At 40.6% G+C, this 27,089-nt stretch overlaps 2 protein-coding genes across 2 annotated transcripts in view; both read right to left on the minus strand.

The window, feature by feature from the left end:
• Positions 1 to 3,096: 3,096 nt before the first annotated feature.
• Positions 3,097 to 16,504, minus strand: SAXO5 (stabilizer of axonemal microtubules 5; the record flags this gene model as incomplete). Its single annotated transcript, XM_081320310.1, has 7 exons — positions 3,097 to 3,406; positions 4,927 to 5,024; positions 7,093 to 7,282; positions 11,698 to 11,815; positions 13,533 to 13,627; positions 15,119 to 15,222; positions 15,970 to 16,504. 7 exons carry the CDS (start codon positions 16,502 to 16,504, stop codon positions 3,191 to 3,193), a joined length of 1,356 nt encoding a protein of 451 aa, XP_081176436.1. The 3' UTR covers positions 3,097 to 3,190.
• A 6,063-nt stretch (positions 16,505 to 22,567) lies between these two features.
• IL12RB1 (interleukin 12 receptor subunit beta 1) overlaps positions 22,568 to 27,089 on the minus strand; it is a gene marked incomplete at its 5' end in the record, with an annotated part of 33,650 nt that continues 29,128 nt past the window's right edge. Inside the window, 5 exons of the mRNA XM_081315022.1 lie at positions 22,568 to 23,095; positions 24,465 to 24,549; positions 25,815 to 25,911; positions 25,998 to 26,141; positions 26,315 to 26,470. Of these exons, the coding sequence (XP_081171148.1) occupies positions 22,658 to 23,095; positions 24,465 to 24,549; positions 25,815 to 25,911; positions 25,998 to 26,141; positions 26,315 to 26,470 (920 nt within the window). The 3' untranslated portion in view covers positions 22,568 to 22,657. The remainder of the gene's footprint in view (positions 23,096 to 24,464; positions 24,550 to 25,814; positions 25,912 to 25,997; positions 26,142 to 26,314; positions 26,471 to 27,089) is intronic.

Raw genomic sequence — 27,089 nt, forward strand, 5'->3', positions numbered from 1 at the left:
TTCACCACTATGGATCTATGGTATTGATGAAGAGTTGCCAACTGGCTATCTGTGGGACCACCTTTTTCTAAGGACATCTACCTGTCCTACTAAGTCAAATAAGCTGGGCATGGTCCCTTCCTACAAATATTGTCATCTGATGGGAGTTAGGAAGTGGGCCTTTTCTGTGGCAGTCCCTACTCTACAGATCAATCACTCTTTCCTGTGAAGTTCAGTTGGTCTCCAACCTAACCAGTGATACAGCTTGCCTTCAGAGGTTGTGGGTGTTCCATCACTAGAGATTTTTAAGAAGAGATTGGACAGCCATTTGTCTGAAATTGTATAGGCTCTCCTGCTTGAGCAGGGGGTTGAACAAGAAGACCTCCAAGGTCCCTTCCAACTCTGTTATTCTATGTTCTAATGCTTTGAAGACCAGGCTTTCCCCCCAAGCATTGGGAGATTATATAATCACACATTAGAACTAAAACAATAAAATAAAATAAAATAAAATAAACAGAAATTCTGAAGAGATTAAACCTTTTTTTAAAATAAAAGTCCTCATGACTAAGTATGCCTACAATGTTTTCTTCAGATCACAGAAGTTTCTTTTTTTTATTTATTTTTTATTTTTATTTATTTTAATTCCATTTATATCCCGCCCTTCTCCGAAGACTCAGGGCGGCTTACAAGCTTAGCAGTAGCCTTCATTCTATGTATATGCCTGCTTATTAGGGCTTTCATACACCCCCCAAGCGGCATTATTACAAAGTCAGCTTAATTGCCCCCAACAATCTGGGTCCTCATTTTACCTACCTTGGAAGGATGGAAGGCTGAGTCAACCTTGAGCCTTGGTGGGATGCGAACCTGCACTAATTGCAGGCAGCTGGTGTTACTTAAGGAGGCATTAGCCCACTGCTCCACCAAGGCTCTTTTCCCCCTTTTTTAATTAGTTTTCCAATATTACAATAGTATCTTTAAAAATCAACGTGGTGTCAGGGTTACAATAGTTCCATTTCAGACAAATACATGTTATTACAAATCTCCATATTGTTGTAACCAATACTTCCTCTCTCTTGTTTCCTTTAATACACATTATCTCTTATCTAAATTAACATACTTCTCATTGCTATCCATCAGTCATTTAATAGTTTTCTTATATTTGTCAATACCTTGGTATATTTTATATTTTAACATTCCATCTTTAAAACATCAAATACCTTATATATTTTTCCAGCTTTAATTTTACATTGATATTAAAATTAAACGTTTAACATTTCTCATTTTCATATTGCTAAATAACCTCCTTTCCCTTTACACAATTTTCTCCGATACCTAGTAATGTAAATACACTTCTTATTTATCTCATTTCCATATCAATGTTAGTAGTACAATATTAGAATGGTAGTCATTAGGATACAATTGCAAGGAGGAGAAAGAGGAGGAGGACAATATAATATTCTTATTTCTCATTTATAGTTTCCACATATTAAAAATTAATCAAAATTTCTTCCATTTCAACATTTAATACATCCTTTCATATCACTACATCCAAGTATATTAGTTACATTCTATCATTCTTAACATATATACATCTTAATCCATGTCATTTAAAGAGCTCAATATTTCAATGTTAGTATTCATACATCTGTGTTTTATTTTTTTAATTAGTATTTTTATCTACTCATCAAAACAATCTCTCGTAATCCAAGTACAATCCTGTCTATTTTGGTATTATCTATTTCAGGCCTCTTAAGGATGTCCACATTTCTTCAATCTTATTCTTGCTTTTTTCCTTTGCCATGCGCTTCTTTGCCTCAGGGTCATCAAAGCATTCTTGTGTTGTTATATCATATTGAAGTATCCCTCCAGTCTCCATTTTTGAAGGATGGTGGAGTCTGTTAACAGTGCCAAATCTTCTCATTATTTTCACCTCTTGATATAATTGTCCTGGACTGAATAATTTTTTTTCCACCTGTTTCCCATTATGGTCTTCAAAAGTCTGTGTTTGTTGAATAGTTAATTCTTCTGCCAATGTATTTGATTGTTCAATTTCTTCTGTTAAGTTCTGTCCCGATAAAATATTAGTTGTAGTCACAGTTTGAGTTTGTTTCTTCAAGATGCTTTCTAATTCTTCTCCAAAAGCTCTTATTTCATCGCCAGCTGTAGAAAGGAACTGATAAGTTTGGTAAGATATTTCCCACATAGCACTGATTTGTTTTTGAAACTCTTCCATGGTGGAGTTTCACATCTGGTGTTCAAGGTTAATCTTATCTTGTTTTTCTTAAATATTTTCTTGATTTTTTTTAAAGAGAAAGTCAAATTGCAATTTCAGGTTTAGCCACTGGGTGTCCCGCAAGTACTTTGAAAGTTCTTTTCTTTTAGTCCGTTTCTTTTTTCAACTTATTTTAAAAAACACCCCTGAGCTTGCTCCCCCCTCCCTCTCCACAGGGGGGAAGGTACTTAGCAGCTTATTTAGGTGAAAAGAAGAAGATTAAGGTATAAGAGAGGAATCTTACCCCCACCCCCGTCTCCTCCACGCTGCTCCAATGTTGCCTGGTGATAAGTTTAACTTCAGCTGTCTGCAGCCTAGTAACTGGCCATATTACTATGGCCAGTCTTTCGTCCGCTGGTACGAAGGGAATGCAGGCACTAATGGGGGGGGGGGTTGCAGCTCCCCCGTGTTTCTGCAAAAGCCCCTTCTTTCTGGTCGCCCCTCCAAGGCGACTCTTCGGCCCTTTTAGGACCCCCCAGCAATGCGAAACTGGACGTGGAAGACGAGAGCCGTCCTCCAGACGTCCATGTTGGCTGGCTTGGCAAACCGGAAGCCAGATCACAAAAGTTTCTGCTGTGCTCTAATCAGTGTTTCTCAAATTGGCCACTTTAAGATGGGTGGACTTCAACCCCCAGAATTCCCTAGCCAGAATGGGAGTCCACCCATCTTAAAGTGAGGTTGAGAAACACTGTGCTAGATTAGATCATTGTCAGAAAGGAGGGGGCTACAAATGACCTAAAGTTGGGTAAGGGTCACATACATTAGGACATCTCCAGTCTGTGAAACTAATTCTACCATGAAGCCAAGATTGTGAGGATTGATGGGACTGAAAAAGGAAAGACCTTGAGGGCCTCCACGACACCACATGGATATTTTCCAGCAGCCAGCCAAAAGGCATCTGATTTATTCATTCAAACATCTTAATTAAAGAGACATTTTTCAAGAACCAAACTTCTTCCTGGGTTGATACTTGACCATTGTGCCAAGGGGAACACTGCTGCCTTGGAAATCTGCCATCACGAGTGAGATTGGTCCACTGTACTTGTCTGTGTAGGCATCCTTGTGTTCGGTGCTGAACCAATGTTTACCCTTCCATGGCTGGACCCAATGGGAATATTTAATCTGGAAAGGCAGAAAGAAGGGCAAAGAATAAATCTTTTAGAACATGCTAAGTGGTTTAATTGTCATTTGTTATTCAAATCCTGCCCTTGTGATATTTGCAGCATACAGGATGGCCAAGACAACTTAGAAATTGTAAGATCCTGTGGAAAATTAGTACAATAATTATGAACAAAACAATAATGCTGAAAAGAGGTGCAAATTATACCTAGTTATTTATGTCTGTACTGCTTCAAACACCAAGATAATGTTAGGCAGTTTACATTTTGGGATTAAAAGAATAAAACAGTAAAGATAACTTTACCACTCACAGGGGAGGATATCCAACTCAAAAGGATTAAACTATCAAAATAAATTAAGAAGTTGACTCCCCAGGGCCTGCTGAAAGAAAAAAAAATTTCACAGCTTTTTGAATGCCCAACAGAGTTGAGGCCATGTGGATTTCGGAGGCAGACTCAGTTCCAGGAAGGCCTTCTTCCTAAGATCCACAAGATCAGACCACAGTACTTTACAGCTCAGTCCCCACAACCCTCCAGTTTTGACTCCTTAGTAGAGTTGCTGTCAATGGGCCGGAATGTGAATGCACAACCGAATCCCATTTTTTTGTAAGTTGCCCTGAGTCAATGAGAGTGATTGGGTGGTCATATAAATTTTCTAAATAAAACAAAAAATAAAACAAGAAACCTTAGCAAGTGGAACAGCTACCTGAACTAAGAAGACATCCAAGAAGAAAAACAGGATAGACGGTGCAATAGATCACAAGAGGAGAGGAAAATTAAAATAGCCTCCCCACCATTAGTTGGCTAATAGGAAAGGAGATCATTCTTTGAGTAGTTTGGGCCTAGGTTAGCAGCCAATTAATATTTCTTCAATGGAAATTCTTGCTTAAAAGTGAGCTCCTGATCACTCTGTCTGAAATATCCAACAGAGCTAGCAAGAGAAGGGAAGGGAGGCAGAGAAGGGAGAGTTGGCTAGTTTTGAATTTGGCGACTAAGATACAAGTTGAAAAGATGGAGAGGGGAGAAGGATGCTACCAAAGATGGTCTTCAGGAGATCTATTATCCTGCAAACCTGTCATCTTTAATAATCGTGGACTTCAACTTCCAGAATTTCTCAATGGCTGGCTGAGGAATTCTGGTTGTTGAAGTCCACAAATCTTAAAGTTGCTACGTTTGGAGACCTCTGTGTAGATGGAACCAGTTGCTATCACATACTATGCTACTAGAGTAGTTAGCCAACTCTAATTGGTTTCAAAAAGCTAGGCAGCATCCAACCTGGTTAGTATTTGGATAGAGGTCTTACAAGAATTCCAGAACAGTAGAGTAGACTAGGAAGTTTTTTTAAAAAACCTTCTGTACTATTGCCAAAAAGACTACACTGATGTGTATGTGGAATCCTCAGCTATAATGTGTGATTTGAAGGAGGCTTTTAACTTTTTTCACCACAAATATTTAGAGGAAGTGTAGCATCAATGAGAAAGGGTGTTTTTCCCCCCATCTGAAATGGCCTGGCTGACAATGCCAACGCATGTGGGAGACAATAAGAACCTTCCTAACCTTTTGCAGTTCTTCCTCTGTCAGCTGGTGCTTCTTCCCTTGGTGAGGAACAAGCATATCTTGAGTTGTAGTGGTGCTGAAGATGGGCACTCCAGGCCCTGAATGAGAAATAGAATAATAGAATAACAGAATTGGAAGGGACCTTGGAGGTCTTTTAGTCCAACCCCTGGCTCAAGCAGGAGACCAATGATGGCGAACCTATGGCACGCGTGCCAGAGGCGGCACTCAGAGCCCTCTCTGTGGGCACACGCGCTGCCGCTGCCAGCAGCTTGCACAGGTCCATTAGGCTGCTGCTGCCCGGAGCAGCAGCCCCACCCAGCACAAAGGAGGCGAAGCGGCCAGCTACCAAGCTCGAGCAGAGGTGGCAGAGGACGCCCATGCCCAGCGAGCCAAAGGCCACCCTGAGCGGGGAAAGCCAGATCCCCATTGGTGCCATGGCCCCCCAGTCCCAGCTAGGATTGTGTGCCTCTGCCCATCTATACTGGGCCTCCTGCCCACCTTCCCATCTGCCAGAGACCCCCTGGATCTCCCCCAACCCTGCCTGGCCCCCACAGGCATCCCCCCCATGAGCAACATCAAGGTGGCCATGCCCACCCCAGCCATGCCCACCCAGTCTGCCATGACAACTGCAGCCATGCCCACCCAGTAGGCCACACCGCCATGCCTCTCCTGAGGGCACCACAATGATGATGCAGCCCTGGCACTTTGCAATAAATAAATGAGTTTGGGGTTGTGGTTTGGGCACTCAGTCTCTAAAAGGTTTGCCATCATTGCCCTATACCATTCCAGACAAGTGACTGTTCAGTCTCTTCTTAAAAAACAGAATATTTAAGAATGAAACGTTGCTTTCCCTCCTACAAAAAAGACACAAAGATTATGAGAATTACACCAAGATACATCTAGAATGGGAGAAAAAAGGGGTGAAAATTATCTCCTCTCAGAACAAACTGTCTGTGTTCACACACATAAACTGAATTACAGTTCATTGCCCAGGCAACTGAGGAACACATGAAGCCACAGAAAAATATAGGTTAAAATAGCTGAACTTGATCTGTTGCATGAATGCAGTCACTAGGTTTGTAACTGACCTGACTCAGTGCAGCATGTGAGCGCACCTACTGGTTGTTTTTCTAACGTGCTGACTCTGTACGTGGCTTAGGGAGAGACTGTAAAGCACTGCGAAGCGGTATATAAGTGTAAGTGCTATTGCTATTATCTGCTGATTTCAATATGATTATCCCCAATAGCATCTATTCTCAGAGGTGAGAATGAACAATATTGTTTCATTCTGTCTAATAAACATTCTTTTGGCAGGGCTCCTGATGTTGGAGGGCAGAGTGCTGGGGAAAGTGGACATGATGATACAGGAGATACTTTAGAACATAGAATCATAGGGCAGGAAGGGACCTTGGAAGTCTTCTAGTCCAACCCCCTGTTCAAGGCACGAGACCTTATGCCATCCCAGTCAAGCTATTCCATTGATTAATTCTCATGGTCCGGAAATATCTTCTTATTTCTAGGTTGGATCTTTCCTTAACAAGCTTCCATCCTGACTTCTTGTCCTTCTCACTTGGTGCTCTGGGGAACAAGTCAATCCCCTCTTCTCTGAACTACTGGAAGATAATTTTGAAACTTCATCATTTCATAATTGTGTACAACCATCTCATTTTTTTTCAAAGGGAAGGCTGCCCACCAGCTGGGGATTTCTTTGTACTGTATACAGGTCGCCCTCGAATGATGACCACAATTGAGGCCCAAATTTCTGTTGCTAAGCAAGACAGTTGTTAAGTGAGTTTGGTCCCATTTTATGACTTTTCTCGCCACAATTCTTAAGTGAATCACTGTAGTTATTAAGTTAGTAATACAATCACTAAGTGAATCTGGCTTCCCCATTGACTTTGCTTGTCAGAAGGTTGCAAAAGGTGATCACATGACCCCGGGACACTGCAACTGTCATAAATATGAACCAGTTGCCAATTTTGATCAGATGACCATGGGGATGCTGCAACGGTTGTAATTGTGAAAAACGATTATGTCACCTTTTTTTTGCTGTTGTTTACTTTGGCCACTAAACAAATGGTTGTAGGTCAAGGACAACCTGTGTGTGAGTGAGAACCCTGTGAGACTTAGCTCATGAGCCCACCTGAAAAAAAAATAGGATTGTACCTTCATAGTTGAAGAAAATGTAGCTATCAGTTGAAGTCTTGCTTTTGGAATCCAATTTGTGTGTTTCAGGAGGTGGCTGATAGTCAGAATGATGGGTAGTTTGAAACAATGGCAACAACTGTTTATCTCCCAAGCACAGCTTTGTTAGTGGCCGAATCAGTGGCTGGGTCACAAAGTCCTTAGCATTTAGCTGAGTAGAGAGAAGAGGTGAATCTTTTTATGTGTCCTAAATCTCTCCCCATTCAGCTTCATTTAATAATCCTGAATTTAAAAGCACATTAAGAAAACTATTTTCTTCTCTTCATTTTTTTAGCAGTAAAAATGTGAAATTCATTGCTATGTGATTTACTGTTTAGATGGCTTTTAAGTCTGACACAGATGAGTTTTTTTAGGCTCTTAACTGTTATACATCTCTTTTCCTTGACAGCAGCTGAGGATAGGAAATAGCCTAGAAGTATAAAATTATAAGCTAAAATGTAAAAATATAAAATTATAAACTAAAAATAGGAAATAGCTAGAGCAGTGTTTTTTAACCTTGGCAATTTGAAGATGTGTGGACTTCCATTCCCAGAATTCCTCAGTCAGCATGGCGGACTGGGGAATTCTGGGAGTTGAAGTCTATACATCATCATGGCTGGCTGAGGAATTCTGGGAGTGGAAGTCCACAGCTAGAGAGTTAACTTCTTAACAATGGGAAGAAGAGCTGGGCATTACCTCTTTGTAGTAAAATTGGTTGTTGGTCATACCGGTGCATTTTCTCCTCTCATTGTGATCCCCTAGGAGAACAGACGATTTGTTTTTTTTGTACCCAGAATAGGATGGAGGGCCTAGAAAAACCACAGAGAATAGATGGAGACTTAATCAGAACTGTGATTCAGGCCTGGGGTTTTTAGTGCCCGAGAACTGGAGTAAAGAATGTAAATGGTGAGCAGGATCCAAATTCTGCTGCTCCCCATCTCCCCTCTTCCCCACACATCATTCAGATGCACTCATCCCATACCTTACTCAGGTGTGTATATATAGAAGGGGGTGTGTCAAAAAGTTAAAGATATTTTACTTGCAGGATTTTGATCACAAGTTGTGGTCACCATCTTGACGTTTTGCAGACTCCCCTGACTCCATCCATGCCCACATTTTTATGTGGATGAAAAATGTAGTACAGGTAGTCCTCGATGTACGACCACAATAGAGTCCAAAACTTCCATTGCTAAGCAAGAGAGTTATTGGGCAGCATCCTCACAGTTACATGATCCAAATTCAGGCACTTGGCAACCAGCATGTATGTACCACGGTTGCAGCATGTGATTGCCCTTTGCCATTTGGGGTGAAATGATCGCCATCTGTGACCTTCCCAGTTGGCTTCTAACAAGTAAAGTCAATGGGGAAAGCTGGATTCGCTTAACAACTGCATAATTCACTTATCAACTGCAGCGATTTGTTCAACACCTGTGGCACAAAAAAGATTGTAAAATCCGGTGTGGCTCACTTAACAACCACCTTACTTAGCAATGGGAATTCTGGTCCCAAATTGTGGTCGTAAGTTGAAGACTATCTGTATTTCCTTCACAACCATCTCTTGCCTATTTCCTCTGGGTGCCCAGATTAATAATAATAATAAAGTTGGAAGGGACCTTGGAGGTCTTCTAGTCCAACCCCCTATGCCATTTCAGACAAATGGCTGTCCAGTCTCTTCTTAAAAACTTCCAGTGTTGGGGCATTCACAGCTTCTGGAGGCAGGTTGTTCCACTGGTTAATTGTTCTAACTGTCAGGAAGTTTCTCCTTAGTTCTAGGTTGCTTCTCTCCTTGACTAGTTTCTATCCATTGCTTCTTGTCCTACCTTCAGGTGCTTTGGAGAATAGCTTGACTCCCTCTTCCTTGTGGCAGCCCCTGAGATATTGGAACACTGCTATCATGTCACCCCTAGTCCTTCTCTTCATTAAACTAGACATATCCGATTAAAACAATAACAACAAAGTAATTTAGAGCCTTGGTGGAGCAGTGGGCTAATGCCTCCTTAAGTAACACCAGCTGCCTGCAATTAGTGCAGGTTCGCATCCCACCAGGCTCAAGGTTGACTCAGTCTTCCATTCCTCCGAGGTAGGTAAAATGAGGACCCAGATTGTTGGGGGCAATTAAGCTGACTTTGTAATAATGCCGCTTGGGGGGGGCGGGGCGAAAGCCCTAATAAGCAGGCATATACATAGGATGAAGGCTATTGCTAAGCACATTGATTTGTGCTTTAGATTGTAAGCCGCCCTGAGTCTTCGGAGAAGGGCGGGATATAAATGGGATTAAAAAAAATAAATACACAAATGCAGCAGGGAAAGAGGAAAATTGACCAGGAAAAGCGTGACTCTAGCAGTCCATTTCTAATGCACAGAGATCCATGGAAATAATGAGCAGCGGAGCAAGAAAGACTCTTATGTCTTTTAGCGGGCAGCTCCTTTCTTCCTACAGAAGCCCCCTCCTCTGAGCACTTGGGTTCAGATACAATCGCTCAGGTACAAAAGGTGGGATTTGTCAAGGCCTCCGAAGATCAAAGGAAGAGGAGGAGGAGGTCTCCAAGGGTGGATTCAAATTATGGGCTAGAAGTTCCCCATCCTCCTCTAGATCTTTTGAATTAAGAATATCTCTGAGCACGGAGAGAGTGAATTCCTCTCTTTTGCCCCAAAGGCCATCTTTTGCACATTGGAAAAAAAATACGCTGTTGAAAATGGAATCCATTGAGGGGTCCCTGGTGCCCTCTGAGCTTGGTTGTTTTCTCATATAGTGGTACCTTGGTACTCAAACTGCTTTGAAACTCATCGAATTGCATTTTGAAGCAACAATTTTGTCCCAGGACTCATTATTTGTTTGGTACTCAACACACAAGCTAGGACTTGTCAGCATTAGCTGCCTTGTGACTCACTACATTGTTCCTTATGGGAAAAATCTGTTTGGTATTCATCGTTTTTGGTACTCATCGGGCCTCGCAGAAGCAATTAATGATGAGTACCGAGGTACCACTGTAAATGTTTCATTACCTAAACTCGGTAGCATCAACAGTGCTAGTAACTTGCACTGTTAATGTTATCTAGTTTGGGCAATGAAACATCTGCAAGAAAACAACCAAGCTCAGAGAGTAACAAGGACCTCTTGTTCCAACCCTGAGCTACAAATATTCTCCTTTATGGAATCAACTGCTTGACCTTATGAGGCTATTTTGATGACTGGCACAAATGATGACAGAGAGATTTGGGGAAAGTTCCCATGTTGTCCCTAATCTCATCTTAGTGAAATGAATCTCCATGTTTAAGAAGAAAAAGGAACTTTCTCTCTTCCTTTGTCTCTTGTTCTTCCTTCTTTTCAAGATGCCCTTTAAGATATTTCTATCCTTATGTACGTATTAAGGAATCTATAAGAATCTAGTAGCACTTTTTTTTTGAACTTACAGGTGGTTCTCGACTTAACAACCATTCATTTAGCAACCAAATTTAATGAGGGTGCTGAAAAAAGTTAGGACTGGTCATCATGCTTACAACCATCACAGCATTCCTCATGTGATCAAATTCAGGCACTTGGCAACCAGCGTGTAGTTATGCTGGTTGCAGCATCCTAGGGTCACGTGATCATTATTTGTGACCTTCCCAGATGGTTTCTGATAAAAAAAGTTAGTGGGTGAAAGCTGGATTCATGTAACAACTTTATGATTCACGGAATGACCACAGGAAAAAGGTAATAACATTGGGTATCATTCACAATTGCCTCACTTAGCAACGGAAATTCTGCTCCCAATTGTGATCATAAGTCAAGAACAAATTCAACAAGCTTTACTAAAAGGCATAAGCTTTCATCAGATGCAGAGAATGTCTTATGTACAATTTCAATTGCCACTAATGAGCCTTTTCCTTCAAATATCACAAACGTCCTTTTAGCATTCATTAACAGCTGGGCGAAGACCGTGCTCTGCATTCAAAATCTATGTCATCCATCCACCCACCCACAAGTATGCACATACACATACATACTTTCTCTCTCTCTCTCTCTCTCTCTCTCTCTCTCTCTCTCTCTCTCTCTCTCTCTGTGTGTGTGTGTGTGTGTGTGTGTGTGCGTATAATGGTACATTGTGCTATTCAATATTGCAGGTAGTTCTCAACTCACAACAGCTTGTTTAGTGACTGTTCAAAGTTATAACAGCACTGGGAAAAAGTGACTAGTTATGACCATTTTCACACTTACAACCATTGCAACAGCTCTAGGGTCACATGATCAAAATTTGGACACTTGAAAACTCATATTTATGACAATTGCAGTGTCCTGTGGTCACATGATAACATTTGTGACCTTCTGACAAGCAAAATAAAGTCAATTCATTTAAAAACTGTTACTAACTTAACAACTGTGGCAAGAAGGGCTCACTGAACAACTGTCTGTTACTTAGCAATAGAAATTTTGGGCTCAGTGGTGGCCATAAGTTGAGGATTACCTGTATTTCACTTATCACAGGGGGTCACACTGAATTCAGATCTCTAATATATACATTGTGCAGGCTTAACCAAATTGCATATTTAACAGAGCTGGAGACACTGCCTGAGTTGGTGTAATCGTGGTTCCCTCCCTCTCACCATACCAGGTTGCTTCCATAAGTATGATTCAGACATGATAGTAGAAAACCTGTGCTGCCCATCTCCAGGCTGAATGTTTGAATGATGCATCATCGCTGAGGCAATATGTGGGTCATAGCTGTTGAAGAAAAGTTGAATTACTAGTCATTAAAAATAATGAACTTAATACCTTATTAGATTTCTAAGGCTGCAAATAAAAAAAATCAAGGTGTGCACAAAAATTGAAAGCATAAGAACCAATGCAGTCATCAAATCACAAGATAGACCAACTTTACGCAAAGCTGGAGTGTTGCAAATGGCTCTTAAGCATTCAATAGGGCAGTGTTTCTCCACCTTGGCAACTTTAAGATGTTACCGTTGGCTGGGGAATTCTGGAATCTGAAGTCCCCACATCTTAAAGTTGCCAAGGTTGAGAAACACTAGAATAAGGGATGAATCTCTCTACACAACACTGTTCCCCCTCAATCTATCCTAATAACACAGTGACAAAATGCACACATACAGTACAAATTAGCTCCACTGTAACTTCAATAGCATTCTCCAAATACATACTATACATTAGTTTGCAAAAGGAACCAATTAGAAAACCAGACTTTGTTAAACCCTTAACCTTGTTTCAATATAAAACAGGTTTTAACTAATTAAGAACAACAGTTCCAGTTAACTTTGCTGGCAGGGAATTTTTCATAACGCAGTCCCAATCCATTTGAGGATTGGGGAAGACTGGTATAATCTTAGTCAACAACTACAGCAAAGTCTTTTAATTGTATAAATTTTAAAAGGCCAAATCTCAGGAGATGCTAGGCCCTATAAAAACAGAGATGATGATAATAATAATAATGATGATGATGTGATGATGATTTAATTACCAGTAGATGGCACCACCTAGCTGACCTTGGCTGAGCTAGGAGACTACAGTAACCAGACTACAGTAATTATCTGGGAAGCCAAAGGCTATAAAATGGATAGATTTTAGGCTATATGCACACCACACACATACACACGAAAAATGGTACTGTAAATCACTTCCATATTGTTTAAGAAAACAGTTTCATTACCTCCATGTAGTCAAACTTGAGTAAAAAATAATTTTACTTTCTAATGTTTAAAATGAACTTTTTTAAAATCAGAGATGACAACTAGCAACATTGCAAGGGCCATAACACCCTTGAGTGTCACACTGATAAACCTCGTTGCATGGCATCTTGGAAGTCTAGCATTAGAAAGATAAACTATACAGGTAGTCCTTGACTTAACAGCAGTTTGTTTAGTGATTGTTCAAAGTTACAACAGCACTGAAAAAAGTGACTTATGATCATTTTTCAGACTTGTGACCATTGCAGAATCCCCACGGTCACCTGATCAAATTTCAGGTACTTGGCAACTGAGTCACATTTATGACGGTAGCAGTGTCCCAGGAGCACATGATCACCTTTTGTGACCATCCGACAAGCAAAGTCAGTGGGGAAGTTAGATTCACTTAACAAAGGTGTTACTAACTTAACAATTGCAGTGTTTCACTTAACCAATGTGGCAAAAAAAAAGTCAAAAAATGGGGCAAAATTCACTTAACATCTGTTTCGCTTAGCAACAGAAATGTTGGGCTCAATTGTAATTGAAAGTTGAGGATTACTTGTAAACATTTTAAGCGATTGAAACAAAGACATGAGGATAACCAAACGACATCCAGGTATCTTCCTTAGAAGATTGCTTAATGTGGAAAGGAGTTTGTAACTCTAGGAGGTTTGAGATGCATTATATTAGCATGGCGCACAAGAGACTATGTCTTATCCAACCCAGCCATCCCTTTCTGAGGCAAGTGTTACATTGCATACCGTTGGCCTTTGGGTTCCTGGATGGTGTATGCACTCTTCTGCTCACTCACTGCCTGGCGGTACCGAGGGTCACCAAAGACTATCGATACCATATTCTGCAATAGGAAAATGCGTGAGGCAACTGCAAGTAATGTCTTTCCATCTTCTATTGTGGTGCCATTAGCAGAAGTTGCTTTTAAAATGGTAGGCACAATTGTGTGGAATGAATCCCACCAATGGCTGTGATGTGGGTGGCATTTCTCATCTCAGAAACAGTCTACACCATGTTTCCCTAAAAATATCCAGTTAGTCACTGTCAGAAGAGGAATGCTCAATGAGATGGTCCACCAGGGCCCAATTGGATGGCCCACTAGACAGTCACCAAGGTTTTCCTTATGTTGGGATGAGTCTGCCAGTAGCTATTAGCCATGTTAGCTGACTCATATCTCCATGGGTAGAAATGGTCTACCTATGAATAACAGCATCTTGAATTTTACATACCAGCTGTGGAGGTTTTCGAATACCTATAGTATTAGCACCTATAACGTATAATAGCTATATAGCATAGCCAATGGATTAAACTGATGTGCTTGAGTGTCAGGAAAAATATCTTTGGTGGGACTATCCTTATTCCATTGCTTTTGTAACTGCTGCTAAAGTAGCTACTGAACCATCCTTTCCTGGGAGAAATTCCTGGGTTTTTTCCTGCTGTAGGCCAGGAAAGCTGAAGTATTAAAATGCATCTCCTCAACTGACAAATATAACTGTTATGACCAGGAGTCAGTGATAGTCTTGTTTTTTTAATGAATGTACGTATGTCCCTTCTTAAAATAGTGGTAGCGATTGATCACAATAAATTCCAAACTTTAATTTATGCTGAGTAATCAAGTGCTTTTTGTTGCAGATGTTGTTATTCATTTATTTATTATTAAACTTGTATGCCACCTACCTCACTACCCAAGTAACTCATTGTAGTGAGAAAGGGAGGAAACCATGTCCCTATCCACAATGTCTGCCCCATGCATGCTTTTCCTGCTCTCTATCCTGTCCCCATCATTTCTAAGTTAAAAAGCCCTCCAGGTTTTAATCTTTCCTGATAACAGAGTCTTACAGTCATTTCTCATCTGTCATTCAGATTTGGGCATTTCTCCATCTTTCTTAAATTAATTCTGGGTTCTGTGAGGTTCTGTAAAGATCTAGTTGTGGGATCAAAAAATTTCCTCCATCTTTGCTTAGTTAATCCAGTTAATCCAGAACATCGTCAGCTCCTGTTGATTTCCTACCAGAATTTAGGTGATTTTTTTGATATTAAAAATGCAATCTCATCCAGTTCTGGTTTGGACAGGCCAGCTGGTTTATCTATATTTCTCAGGAACTGTTAATCCTTTTCCCCTCTACTACATAATGAAACCATCTTTGCCTCATGTTTTTGTTGGCTGGGTTCCCTGTTTGATTATTTGTGGAGCAGATTTGTCTAATTTAGCTACATTTTCTTCCTCCTCCTGATGTGAGAATGAATATTTTGTACATCCCCTCCCTTAGCTAAGCCTAAATTGGTAGCTAGGAAACACAGACCAGAGGCCAAGTGACCCTCGAGACACACTTACTTCATTGCAGCTCTTGATTGGAGGTGCCCATTCACCTGTGAACTGTGATTGGTAAGAAGTGTTGAAATAGCTATGGCCATCACCTCTCAGGGTAGAATCACCTCCTGCCAAAGATCAGAAAATCCATCATGGTGGATCAATCAGAATAGTTATCTAACCAGGCTTTTATTCCACTCCCCCTTTGCCAGATCAGAAAGATATAGGCAACAGATCCATGCATGAATGTTTGTGTGTGAGAGATATAAATTATACTTCAGCAAAGAAGTCTTCTTCAAATGTTGTTGAGTCACCTTCCATATGCCAAACTTCATCCAGCCATTCAACCATCCAACCGTACAACCAACCCACCAGCAATAGCTTCACAAGCTGTCTGGAAGAGGGAAGCTTCCGCCAGTTTTAACAGAGATTGAACTCTAGCACTGTTTTTGCACATCATTGCTCCATGGAGCTTAATATTATTTATTTTGCTGGGCAGCAGCAATAGCATGCTCTTCCAAACTTGGCTGAGAATATTTTAGTTGCAGAAGCTAACCGATGTACTTGAAATCACCTGCATTCTATAGAGATGCTACAGCTCAGAGGTTGAACTTTGCCTGCCCATTTTACCTTCCACCAAAAGTTGAAAGCACTCTGCATATGATCAGTGGCACTTGGCTGATAGTCCTGGTCAAAAAAAATTCAGTTTAGGCCCACTGCAGAGTTGTGGAGACACTCTTAATTATTTAGAAAATTAAAAGCAATGCCCAAAGACTGTCCAGGTGCAATTCTAGGATGTAGCTTCATGGACATAAACTGCCTTTAGGAGCCACCGTTTAGAAGTTTTGAACTTGCTATAGGTTTGGCAAACACACCCAGGTGTCGGCTTGGAGCCTTGACGGCAGGTAACACCCCTTTGTAGGGTGGGTAGGACTGCTGGTAAAGGGACTCCGGCAGGGGTTCCTTTTCTTTGTCCCCACTGGGAAAACTGTCATCCCACTTGTCTACACGGTTGGGAGTCATGTGAGGGAGGCTAGGAGGATAAGAATAGCTTTCTCGGGTGATAGAAGTGAGGATGCTCTGGCGGGGATCTGCATGCATTTGGAAGTTGGATGCAGGTGGATTGATAGCAGGTTTTGGCTCCAAAGGCCAGGTTGGATATGACAGGTATGATTCTGAGCGAGTGTCCCAGGAATCGCCCATTTCTTGGTTCAGGACATCAGCGCATTTTGGAGGCAGAATGGGTTGTCGCTGGTAGGAGCCCCACCTAGGAGGATACTCTATCCGGTAAGGGGAGACTACTGTGCTACCCTCAGGCCTCTGGTCAAAGCCCAGCTTGAAATGGGAAGCCCTCAGGAAGGTTTCAGTGGCCAGAGGAGCTTGGATTTTTCGGAAGGAAGAGGAGGGCATTGTGCAACCTGCAGTTAGGTAGCAACCAGGAGAAGATTAGCCAGTGCAGAGGAGGGAAGATAGAACTAGAAGCCAAAAAATCTCTATATTTGGCAAGGGGGCACAGATCTAGAATGCCTATCACGTCTGGATGTTTGCTTAGGTAAGCAAAAGCTTGTACATATCCCTTCAAAAAGGGGACGTGTAAAAGAAAAATAGCCTTCTTCCAGAAATGTGTGTGGTTTAAAGGGCAATAAAGAGCCACAAATTCAATATTTGCAATCTTTCATATGCCGTTTGAGTCAATCAAACACACCTTTGTTTTCTGATGAGTTCTGACATTCCAGAATGGAATACAGCTTTATGAATTATGGCATCACAGAAGAGAGAGTACATCCCAACTTAGTGAAGTTCCTTGTGATAGGTTACCCCCTCTGGAGTCAAATGGCCACTAGAGGGCTCTCTCGGACAGCCCACGAACCACCCTTCAGTTACATTTCCTTTCCAGGATGGGCGCTCAGGACTGCCAGGCCCCTAAGAATAAAATAAACAACACCACAACTCATGATTCAGACAAACAAAGACCTTGTGTGGGACTGGAGAAGAGATGGAGCCTATGATGCAGGTCCCAAGCTGTGCTGGGTTAGAGGGAGGGCTGATGGGAGCTACCACTCTTCTGTAACCAGACGTTTTGTGAGACCCAGCATCCATTCCCTCTGATTTTTGCTTTGCCAAATAGACAAGAACCCTTACTGACCCTATTTTGGAAACAAACCTGTTTTATCGTTGCAATCGGCTCTCCTATTTCATCTGCTCCACATTAGGTTTGGGCTCACAATGCGACTTGTAACCCATATTTCAATCAAGATGGACGTTCCATTGCCTACAGCAGTGTTTCTCAACCATGGCGACTTTATGATGTCTGGAGTTTAGCTCCCAGAATTCCCATGGCTGGCTGGGGAATTCTGGGAGTTGAAGTCCACACGTTATAAAGTTGCCAAAGGTGAGAAACATGGCCTGTTAAAGTGTAGCATGGTGGTGGTGTGTGGATGTGGGTGTGAGAGAGAGGGAGGGAGGGAGGGAGGGAGGGAGGGAGAGAAAAGGGGAGTAGACCTTTGCCAAAATTAATGTTTTATTGGTTACACGGTCATTTCTCAGTGAATTACAGGCTATGTTCTACCCAAGTTGCTTCCAGATGTTTACATCTGTTAAATGCTTATTTATTTCTTCCCTGTACAATTTCTGAGAATCAGCTTTAGTGAAACATTTATGTACAGGTAGTCCTTGACTTACAACCATTCATTTAGTGACTACTTGAAATTACAACAGCACTGAAAAAAGTGACTTATGAAGAGGAAACCATTTTTCATACAACTGTTACAGCATCTCCATGGTCACATGATCAAAATTGGATGCTTGGCAACTGGTTCATACTCATGATGGTTGCAATGTTCCAGGGTCACATGATCACCCTTTTGTGATCTTCCGACAAGCAAAGTCAATAGGAAAGCCAGTTTCACTTAACAACCATGTTACTAAATTAACAACAGCTGTGATTCACTTAATAACTGTGGCATGAAAGGTTGTAAAATGGGGCAAAACTCAGTTAACAACTGTCTCACTTAGCAACAAAATTTTGGGCTCAGTTGTGGTTATAAATCAAGGACTATCTGTAGGAGGTGGGGGGATTTGGTTTTTTAAACTCAATTGACAGATTAGAAATAAGCTGGAAGTTACTGTATACAGAATTCTACAAACAGCCATTCAAAACAAGAATAGTGTTTGCTGAGTTTACAAGCTCTACAATACCAAACTGTGGTTTAGGGGTGTTTTTTTTGTTTTAGCTTAGAACTGTTGTGAAAGTTTAGTTTTATCATCTTCAGGTCCCCAGAAAAATTGCAGCTAGATGTTTTGGGATTACCATTTTCAGAATTCCCCAAATGCTGCAACCAACAACTATTCTAACTAAAGAATTCTGGGAGCTGAACCCGTACAGAGGGCATCTAGTGTAGAAACACTGATTTATGACTTAATTCTTCTTGCAAAGTCAGCCAATTGTTATTTATTCAATAAAGTAATGTTACACAAGTTATTGCTGTGAGCAAAACCTTGGTGTTGAATTTATGATTGATATTGGGGGGTTTTTTATACCAAAGTAGTCAAAAACCTATATCAGATAACACCAATCTGGACACACGTATCATTATTCATTTGCCAAAGACCCTCAAGAACTATCTTTTGTAGCCTCCAGAAGGCTAATAATAAGAGGGGGTATTGAATTTTTCTACAGAATATTCCACAGAATATTCTTTATTCTGATATAAAGAAGATAATTAATTCTGAAGATACATCACCATTAATAGAATCAAAAAAGATTCTAAGTGCAACATGTTTTGTTAAATTAAATACTCTTTCTTGAGAATGGACAGTCGTAAGAGGAAAAAAAGTAGGAAATTAAAATACTGAATTCAGCAGTACAAGAAGCAGAGGCCTCTCCTGAAAGAATATAATTTTATAACACCCAAAGACTGAATTTTTCTGAAGATACAACCCTTATATATATATTTCTCCTCCTCCTCGTTTTCCATATAATCTTATCTAAAATGATCTTCAATATTGAAAAAACAAATTGGCAACAGAGAGCTGTGCAAATGTTTAAGAAATTGATAACATGCTTAGAAATGCGCTCCAGCGTTGACATCCATTAAAAAAGATTAACAGAGTATCAGTGGTTCATGGACCCAGTAGAAAGACATCTTGTAATAACAAAATCTATTACAGGTAGTTCTCGACAATTTGTTTAGTGACCATTCAAAGTTACAACAACGTTGAAAAAAGTGACCATTTTTCACACTTACGACTGTTGTAGCATCCCCAAGGTCATGTGATCAAAATTCAGACACTTGGCAATTGAGGCAATTGAGCATTTATGATGGTTGCAGTGTCCCAGGGTCACGTCATCCCCTTTTTGACCTTCTGACAAGCAAATTCGGTGGGGAAGCCAGTTTCACTTAACAACAGTTTGATTAATTTAACAACTACGATGATTCACTTAACAACTGTGGCAAGAAAGCTTGTAAAATGGGGTAAACTCACTTAACAAATGTTTCACTTAGCAACAGAAATTTTATGCTCAATTGTAGTCATAAGTCGAGAAGTACCTGTATTAATTGCTGCTGATGAATCTGCTAATATCTGCTGTAAACATTTATAATGAAAAAAATGTAAACCTCTTATGATATACAGTACATGTATGCTGTTCCAGTTTTTGATACTGTTTACCTTTTGTGGCTCCTAAAAATATACTTCAAAACAATCTCAAACACTGTAAATATCAAAAAGTATAATTTGTTCTGCTTTCCACACTCCAAGGGATTTAGTATACTTTGTCAGGGAAACAATTCTGAATAAAGCTGGATTCTATGCTTTCAGAACTGAGGGAAAGAACCATTGCTGCTGTTGGAAGAATCCTAGCCATATCCTGAAATTAGCTTGGAGGCTAAATTAAACATGTAATAGAAAGGCCAACTCTGTCATTAAGCTGACTGAAGTAGTAATTTTGGGCAGCAGACTAGAAAGATCAATGGATTGGAACTATTATTTCGGAAGTAGCTTCTTAAGCAGCCACTTTACAGCCCACCTTCTTTGTATGAACTCAGAGCACCATATATAATATCCCATCCTCCACTTGATCCTCTCAAAAAGACCATAAGATAGACAATTGAGAGAGAATTCTATGGCAAGATATTGATTTGACCATGTAGTCTCCCAACTAAAGCCCATCACACCAGCTTACCATGTTGTTTATCTTCTGAGTCAGCCTTCCATAAGCATTACGTATTTTAAGAGGATTCATGATGATGCCTATAGGGCTACCAGCCATCTGGAGGATGACTGACAATGCAATTGCCATTAGGAAAGAGGACCAGAAGGAGCACCAGAAAGTACCCAAATCTCCTCCTGCATCACAGGGCCGCCTCCTCCTAACTCACATGAAGGACTTCTTGGTTTACCTCAGTTAAATATTTGTAGACCACTCCAGCGTTCAAAATCAGACCTTATAACTTGAGCCCTAGCTATCCATTTTCCCTTCCTTTACTTCTTTGCTGCCAAAGAGTTTGGGAGATTTGACAAACTTGCCTACAGTATTTTGTGTCCTTGAGTAGACCTAAGAAAGGCATTGCTACTACATCCACTTTAGCTCCTTAAAGACTGTTTGACCAAGAATAGTAACCTTGCATAGAAAATTTAAAAGCTCTATTAGTCAAGGAGCGGATAAATGGACATATATGGCAATGCTGTAATCCTTACATTTAAATGTACGTTAGGATATTTAAATTTAGTAGCTGGGACAGTGGGGTTGTACAATGAGTCAGAACACAGAGTTACAACTGATTGGTCGGAGAGAGCTGGCTCCTGCACGAGGCAATCTAAGCTGTGATTGGTCGCTATGGGTGCAAAGGGAGAGCTTCCTTCTTTCCCACCTTTTTGTCCTCTGTGTGTTCTGTAGTTTAGCCCATGATGTTCCTGCTGTGTTGATTTACCTGATGATGCTCCTGTTTGTCTGACTATCTGTCAACTGTCCAACTTGCGAACTTGAATTCAAGGAATCTTCAATGCTTTGCAGTGCCATAAAAGATAAACTCAAGTACACATCTTGGAACTGAAGAAGCACAACCAGCTCTGGTTTTCCCGCACGAAAATCTTCCTAGTTAGCAAAAGCTTCCCTTAACCCCCACCCACCGGGTGTTCACATTGCCCAATCATATATCTTGGTTTGTTATGAGAATGGTCCACTTCTCTGCCAGACACCTGCAATAGTGAACTCGGCATTCTTGGACAGCTTCTTAGACTCCTGTTTTCTCTCAAGCTTCCTACCCCTCCCCTATGTTTCTATGGCACATTGAGTAGTGATAGAAGTTAGCAGGCATCTTAGCAATTCAACCCTGCCAATAACCTTGCATAGAAAATTTAAAAGCTCTATTAGCCAAGGAGCAGATAAATGGACATATATGGCAATGCTGTAATCTTTACATTTAAATGTATGTTAAGATATTTAATTTAGTTGCTGGGACAGTGGGGTTGTACAATGAGTCAGAGCACACAGTTATAACTGATTGATTGGAGAGAGCTGGCTCCTGCAAGAGGCAATCTAAGCTGTGTTTGGTTGCTGTGGGTGCAAAGGGGGAGTTTCCTTGTTTCCTGCCTTTTTCCCTCTGTGTGTTCTGTAATTTACCCGATGATGTTCCTGCTGTGTTGATTTACCTGATGATGCTCCTGTTTGCCTACCTAGTTTGCTTTACAGATAGCTGTAAAATATATTTATCTACATAAAACTGCAAGTGCGTGTCAATGTGTCTGACTCCATTTGGACACCAGCTGTGCAATTGCCTGACAATGTAGGAATGAAACTGCATTAACTGCAGAGCTTGGAAGAGGGACAAGTGAAGATCAGTAGAAGGCTGGGACCTTCTGTATGTTATAGGTTCATGATGTTTCTTCACTAGCAGTTTCTACAGAAATAGTTCTGTAGAGTTTAAAAGGCTAGGAATGTGTGATTTAAAAAAAAGGCTGAGGACAGCACTCAATTTTCAAGTCATGTGTGAAGGATTGCATTTGAGAAATTTCCTGGGACAAAAAAAAGACTAGGGCCAGACCAAAACAAACTTAAATTCAGTCAAACAAAATTGAAATTCAATTCTTTGAACACAATTAATGGGTTACTCCACTTTTATCATATAAAATGTACAATTCAGTGGGAACTTTCAAATGAATGCCACATCATTTGAGGGGGGGACCCTCAAGTTATGCCCCTTTGGTGGATAGTTTTTCCCAGCCTTGTGGCCCAGAATGCTAGAAAAAGAACCCGATGTTAGATACTGAATCAAGTGAGGTTTATCAGTTGAAGCTATCTCTACCACATGATGTATGTGGTCCACTATTGCCAGCCTTCCAACTAGCAATAACTGTCCAAGATCTCAGGTAAAGAAAACTATGCGGCACTACATCAATACAATCCAACAAATATTATCTTCTTGAAAAGTATGCTGTGCCTCTGGGCTATGGTGTCTTTCCTCAGAGAGTTTTTGTAGAAGCTGTCTGCCATTTATTTCCTTTTTTTGGATTTGCTGTCTGCAAGATAGTAAGATGTTTTCTAGAAGCTCAAAAACAGATCTAGGTTGAAGCACCATCACTGCATGGAATGTCAAAGCCCTCACCTGCGTTCTTAATCACCACCAGTTTATCAAACAGTTTGAAGGAGAGTGGAACTTGGGACACACACGTGTCATTTTGGTCTCCAGCTTCAGTATTGTTCAGGAAGAGATGTGGACCGTCACCAGTGCTTTCTTCATGAGAAACATCCACAAAATCTTCAGATTCTTCCACAGGACTCAAAAATCTTTGCCCCTTATATTCAGAAAGTAGGATTTCATCAGAGACTACCTCATCCTCCTTGGGAGAATGTTCCTCTTCTTTTCCTTTGACAAATCCCAAGAAGTCCATTGTTGTATCAGTAACTGACTCCTCTTTGTCAGATGAAGGTTCTACAACCAAGGGTTCCATGGGGCTGTTGGATTCCATTGGTTCCATAAAACCCAATTTTACCTGGGCCTGAAAAACATTAAGAAAATGATTATCTGGGGTTGGATTCATCTCAAACTATGTTTTGTTTAATCATAGTTTATTGAATCAATGACAATTAGGAGAGGTCTGCTGCACCCTGGGATAAGACAAACAATTTACAAGCTACAGTAGATATGATTACACAAATCAATGTTCCAAAAAGGAATACTTCATTAAGCATAATGTGGAAGACGAGGCTCTACAGATTTCTATTAAGTTGCTTTAAGATGAAGGGTGGTCAGGTTTTAAGGAACTGGTGTTTTTTTTTTACCAAATTAGGGTGTTTTCCCATCTTATCCAATATTGTGTGCTCTGAGTGGCAATTCTGCTCTATTTTGGCCATCTGGAAATGCTAGCAGAGGTTAAGTCGTCTTTCTAACTTAATTGGAAGGAAACCTGCACTGCTATATATTAGTGCTGGCTGAGGAATTCTGGGAGTTGAAGTCCACACAAGTTGCAAGGTTGAGAAACACTGATCTACAGAGTACAAGACCGGAGCACAAATCTAGGCCAAAGAGATACTCTTGCAGGACAAAAGATCTTCAAAAAAAGATTCATCCTACAGACCCAAAGTGCTCTAATGTCAACCATTTGATAGCTGTGCTTCTGGTGTATTCAAAGAAGTGTCCTTCTCCCATTTTACAGGTAGTCCTCAACTTATGACCATAATTGAGCCCAAAATTTAGGTTGTTAAGTGAGAAATTAGTTAAGTGAGTTTTACCCCATTTTATGATTTTTCTTTTGTTAAGTGAGTCACTGCAGTTGTTAAATTAGTAATGGTTGTTAAGTGGATCTGGCTTCTCCATTGGCTTTGCTTGTCAGAAGATCGTAAAAGGGTATCACATGACCCTGAGGCACTGCAATTGTTATAAATATGAACCACTTGTCAAGCATCCGAGTGTAAGTCACATGACCATAGGGATGCTGCAATGTTCACAAGTGTGAAAAATGGTCATAAGTCCCATTTTTTCAGTGCCATTGTAACTTTGAACGGTCACTAAATGAACTGTTGTAAGTCGAGGACTGCCTGTATACCTTTCTGTGAGCTGCTGAAGTACCTTTTATTTTTAGTTTCTCAGTCTCAAATAGAGCTCTCCGGTGATCAAGAGACCATCTGCGATTGCTATCTCCTACTGATAAAACATGCAGTGGTCCTCATTCAATAAATGAAGAACTCACAATAATATGATGTAGAACATGGGTGTCAAACTTTCCACATCACATGATGTGTCGCGATGTATCACGACTTTTTTCGGATTGCTGGAGCTGGGGTGGGTGTGGCCTCCACATGATGGAAGTGGCCCACAGGCCAGCAATTTGACACCCCAAATATAGAACATCTTCACTTGAAGCTCACCTGGTCTGCTTCTGCTTTGGTGTGGAACTTCACAGCTTCTGTATTAGCAGGATCTGGCAATGCTGAGCACAATACATTTTTCATTCTGGAACAGATGTTAGAACAATGGTTTGGGAAGCAGAAGTGGGAGTGGGGAAGATGCTTAGCTCTTGGAAGGGCAGGAAAGGCTCAAGATACAGATGTGGTTCATTTGCTTATCTCCAGTTTTAAAAAAGTTTATGCAATTGCAAATCAGGTTAAGCCAGGACCTACAACCAGGTCCTATAGAACTCTTCTACATACTGTAGGAACATAGTAGATTCACTTATAATGCTAAATCATCATGTCCAATTAAAAGCAGACAATAATATGTCTTGGCATTATGTGCAAACTAGGTCATTGAACTTTAGTACATCTCATCGCCCTGAAAGATAGGCTGGTAGTATGATCTCCCATGTTACAGATATGGGATGCTATTGGTGCTGCAAGACAATGCCTTTACTAGAATTTCTATCAGAGCTGGGATAACAAGTGACAATTCCCCAGCTCATGTTCTCAGCTGCTTTACTGCATCAACTCGCTGAAGCCACATAGTGGATGATTAATTAGGTGACTGTCCAGGGAGATAACAGTTGCTCATGGCAGCTGCTTAGGAGTTTATTTTATTTTTCATAAACCACAATTTTTTAAGGTAATTTCAACATAAAATGTTGCCTTATTATACCAATCAGTTTACGTAGCCCATGCCATCTAATTCAGTTTACAAATTAATATTCATCAAGGAAAATAGAATTTATTAAATCTGGAGTCCCTTTCTTGTACAATAGGTGCTGGAATACTATGCAAAGAGTATTGTGAATGTTGTAAAAAGTGTTACACACCTCGAACACAATTGAGCTCAAACTTTTTGTTGCTAAGTGAGAGAATGGTTAAGTGAGTTTTGTCCCATTGTGTGATTTTTTTTTGGTCACAGTTGTTAAGTGAATCACTACAGTTGTTAAACTAGTAACACAGTTGTTAAGTGAATCTGTCTTGCTTGTCAGAGAGCTGCAAAAGGTGATCACGTGACTCCCCCCCAGGACACAGCAACCATCATAAATACAGTATGAGTCAGTTGCCAAGTGTCCGAATTTTGATCACGTGATCATGGGGATGTGGCAATGGTCGTAAATGTGAAAAATGGTCATAAGTCATTTTTTTCTGCACCATTGTAACTTTGAATGGTCACTAAATGAACTATTGTAAATCCAGGATTGTCTCCCTTCATCATCGTTATTTGGCCAGTCTATGGATAAAACTTCCTAGGTGTTAAAGCAGGCTCTTCTCTGTTGCCCTTGAAATAGTTATTGCACATGGCTTCATCATAGTTACCTTTTTTGGACAAGGTAGAAGATGATGGTGACAACAAGGATGCCTCCAAAAATCCCTAAAAATAGAAAGCTAAGCACCAGCGGCAGCTGCTTGAGATCTAGAAAGGAAGAAAAACCACAAGAAGCTATTTTCTACTGTTGGAATTTCAGAAAGAGAACTCAGAGGGAAGAGAAGCTATTATACCTGGAGCTTTGGTAAGAAATCTATAAAAAGCTTTGCAGTTGTCTTTGCTGTTTGCCGTAGAGACCCAGATGCCGACAAGATAGACAGTGTCAGGTTCTAAGTCCTGAATCGTATACCATGTTTGTGACACGTTGACGTCATAATCTGAACAGGAACAAGACAGTAGTCAGAGCCCTTTGGTTGGCACTTTCCACAACAGCATCACAGCAGCAACCAAATCCTTGGCCCAAATTCCAGTGGGTAATCTTGCCAGGATACTACCTTTGTCTTCCAAATTGTATGAACCCAAGACACAAAGGTCAGAACCCCATACTCACATGCGATGTTACTGTATTGCTCCTTTTGATAACATATGACATATTTCTTCAGTACGCCTGGGCAATCAGAGAGGGATCTGGGAGGCTTCCACTGGATGACAGCAGAATTTGCTGTTTGGTTAGTCACATTTACATGGATGGCATCTTCAAGAGAAGCTGCAGATCAAAGAGGACAGTTATCAGATTATTGGCTCTTGAGGATCTATAAATTCCATAGATTTCTTCCATCTTTGGGACGATGGTCAGGTTCTCGCATCACTTCCTTGAGAAGATGAATATGGAGTTAAGGATAAGTTGCAGTCAATTGTTGACCAGGAACCAAAGATGGGTAGTCTAGGCCAAGGTTTTGAAATGTTCTCAGGCTTCATTAAATGTTGACTTTAAAAATAAATAAATCTCAGAGCCCCTGGTTGAAGCTCTGGTGACAAACAATTTGCTATGTTCAAATGAACATTATATGTGTGTGTTTGCCTGTCAAGTTCTTGCACAATGCTAGACTTCTGCAGAATACTGTTTGAAAAACCTTAGTTTATTCCTGAAAGGTTGAAATACTGATCATTGGCTCTCATAGAAGCTATCATTCTTTCTTCTTTTCTGGAAAGCCTAAACTTCTTTCTTTCCATTCCATGCATTATTACAGCCAATATTATAATGAATTTCCAAATACAGGTAGTCCTCGACTTATAACAATTTGTTTAACAACAATTCATTTAATGACTGCATTGCTTAGTGATGGAAGTCAAGGATAATCTCATATTAAGCATTGATTTACAGA

Source organism: Vipera berus (genome assembly GCF_964194415.1).
Source record: "Vipera berus genome assembly, chromosome: 1".
Lineage (NCBI taxonomy): Eukaryota > Metazoa > Chordata > Lepidosauria > Squamata > Viperidae > Vipera > Vipera berus.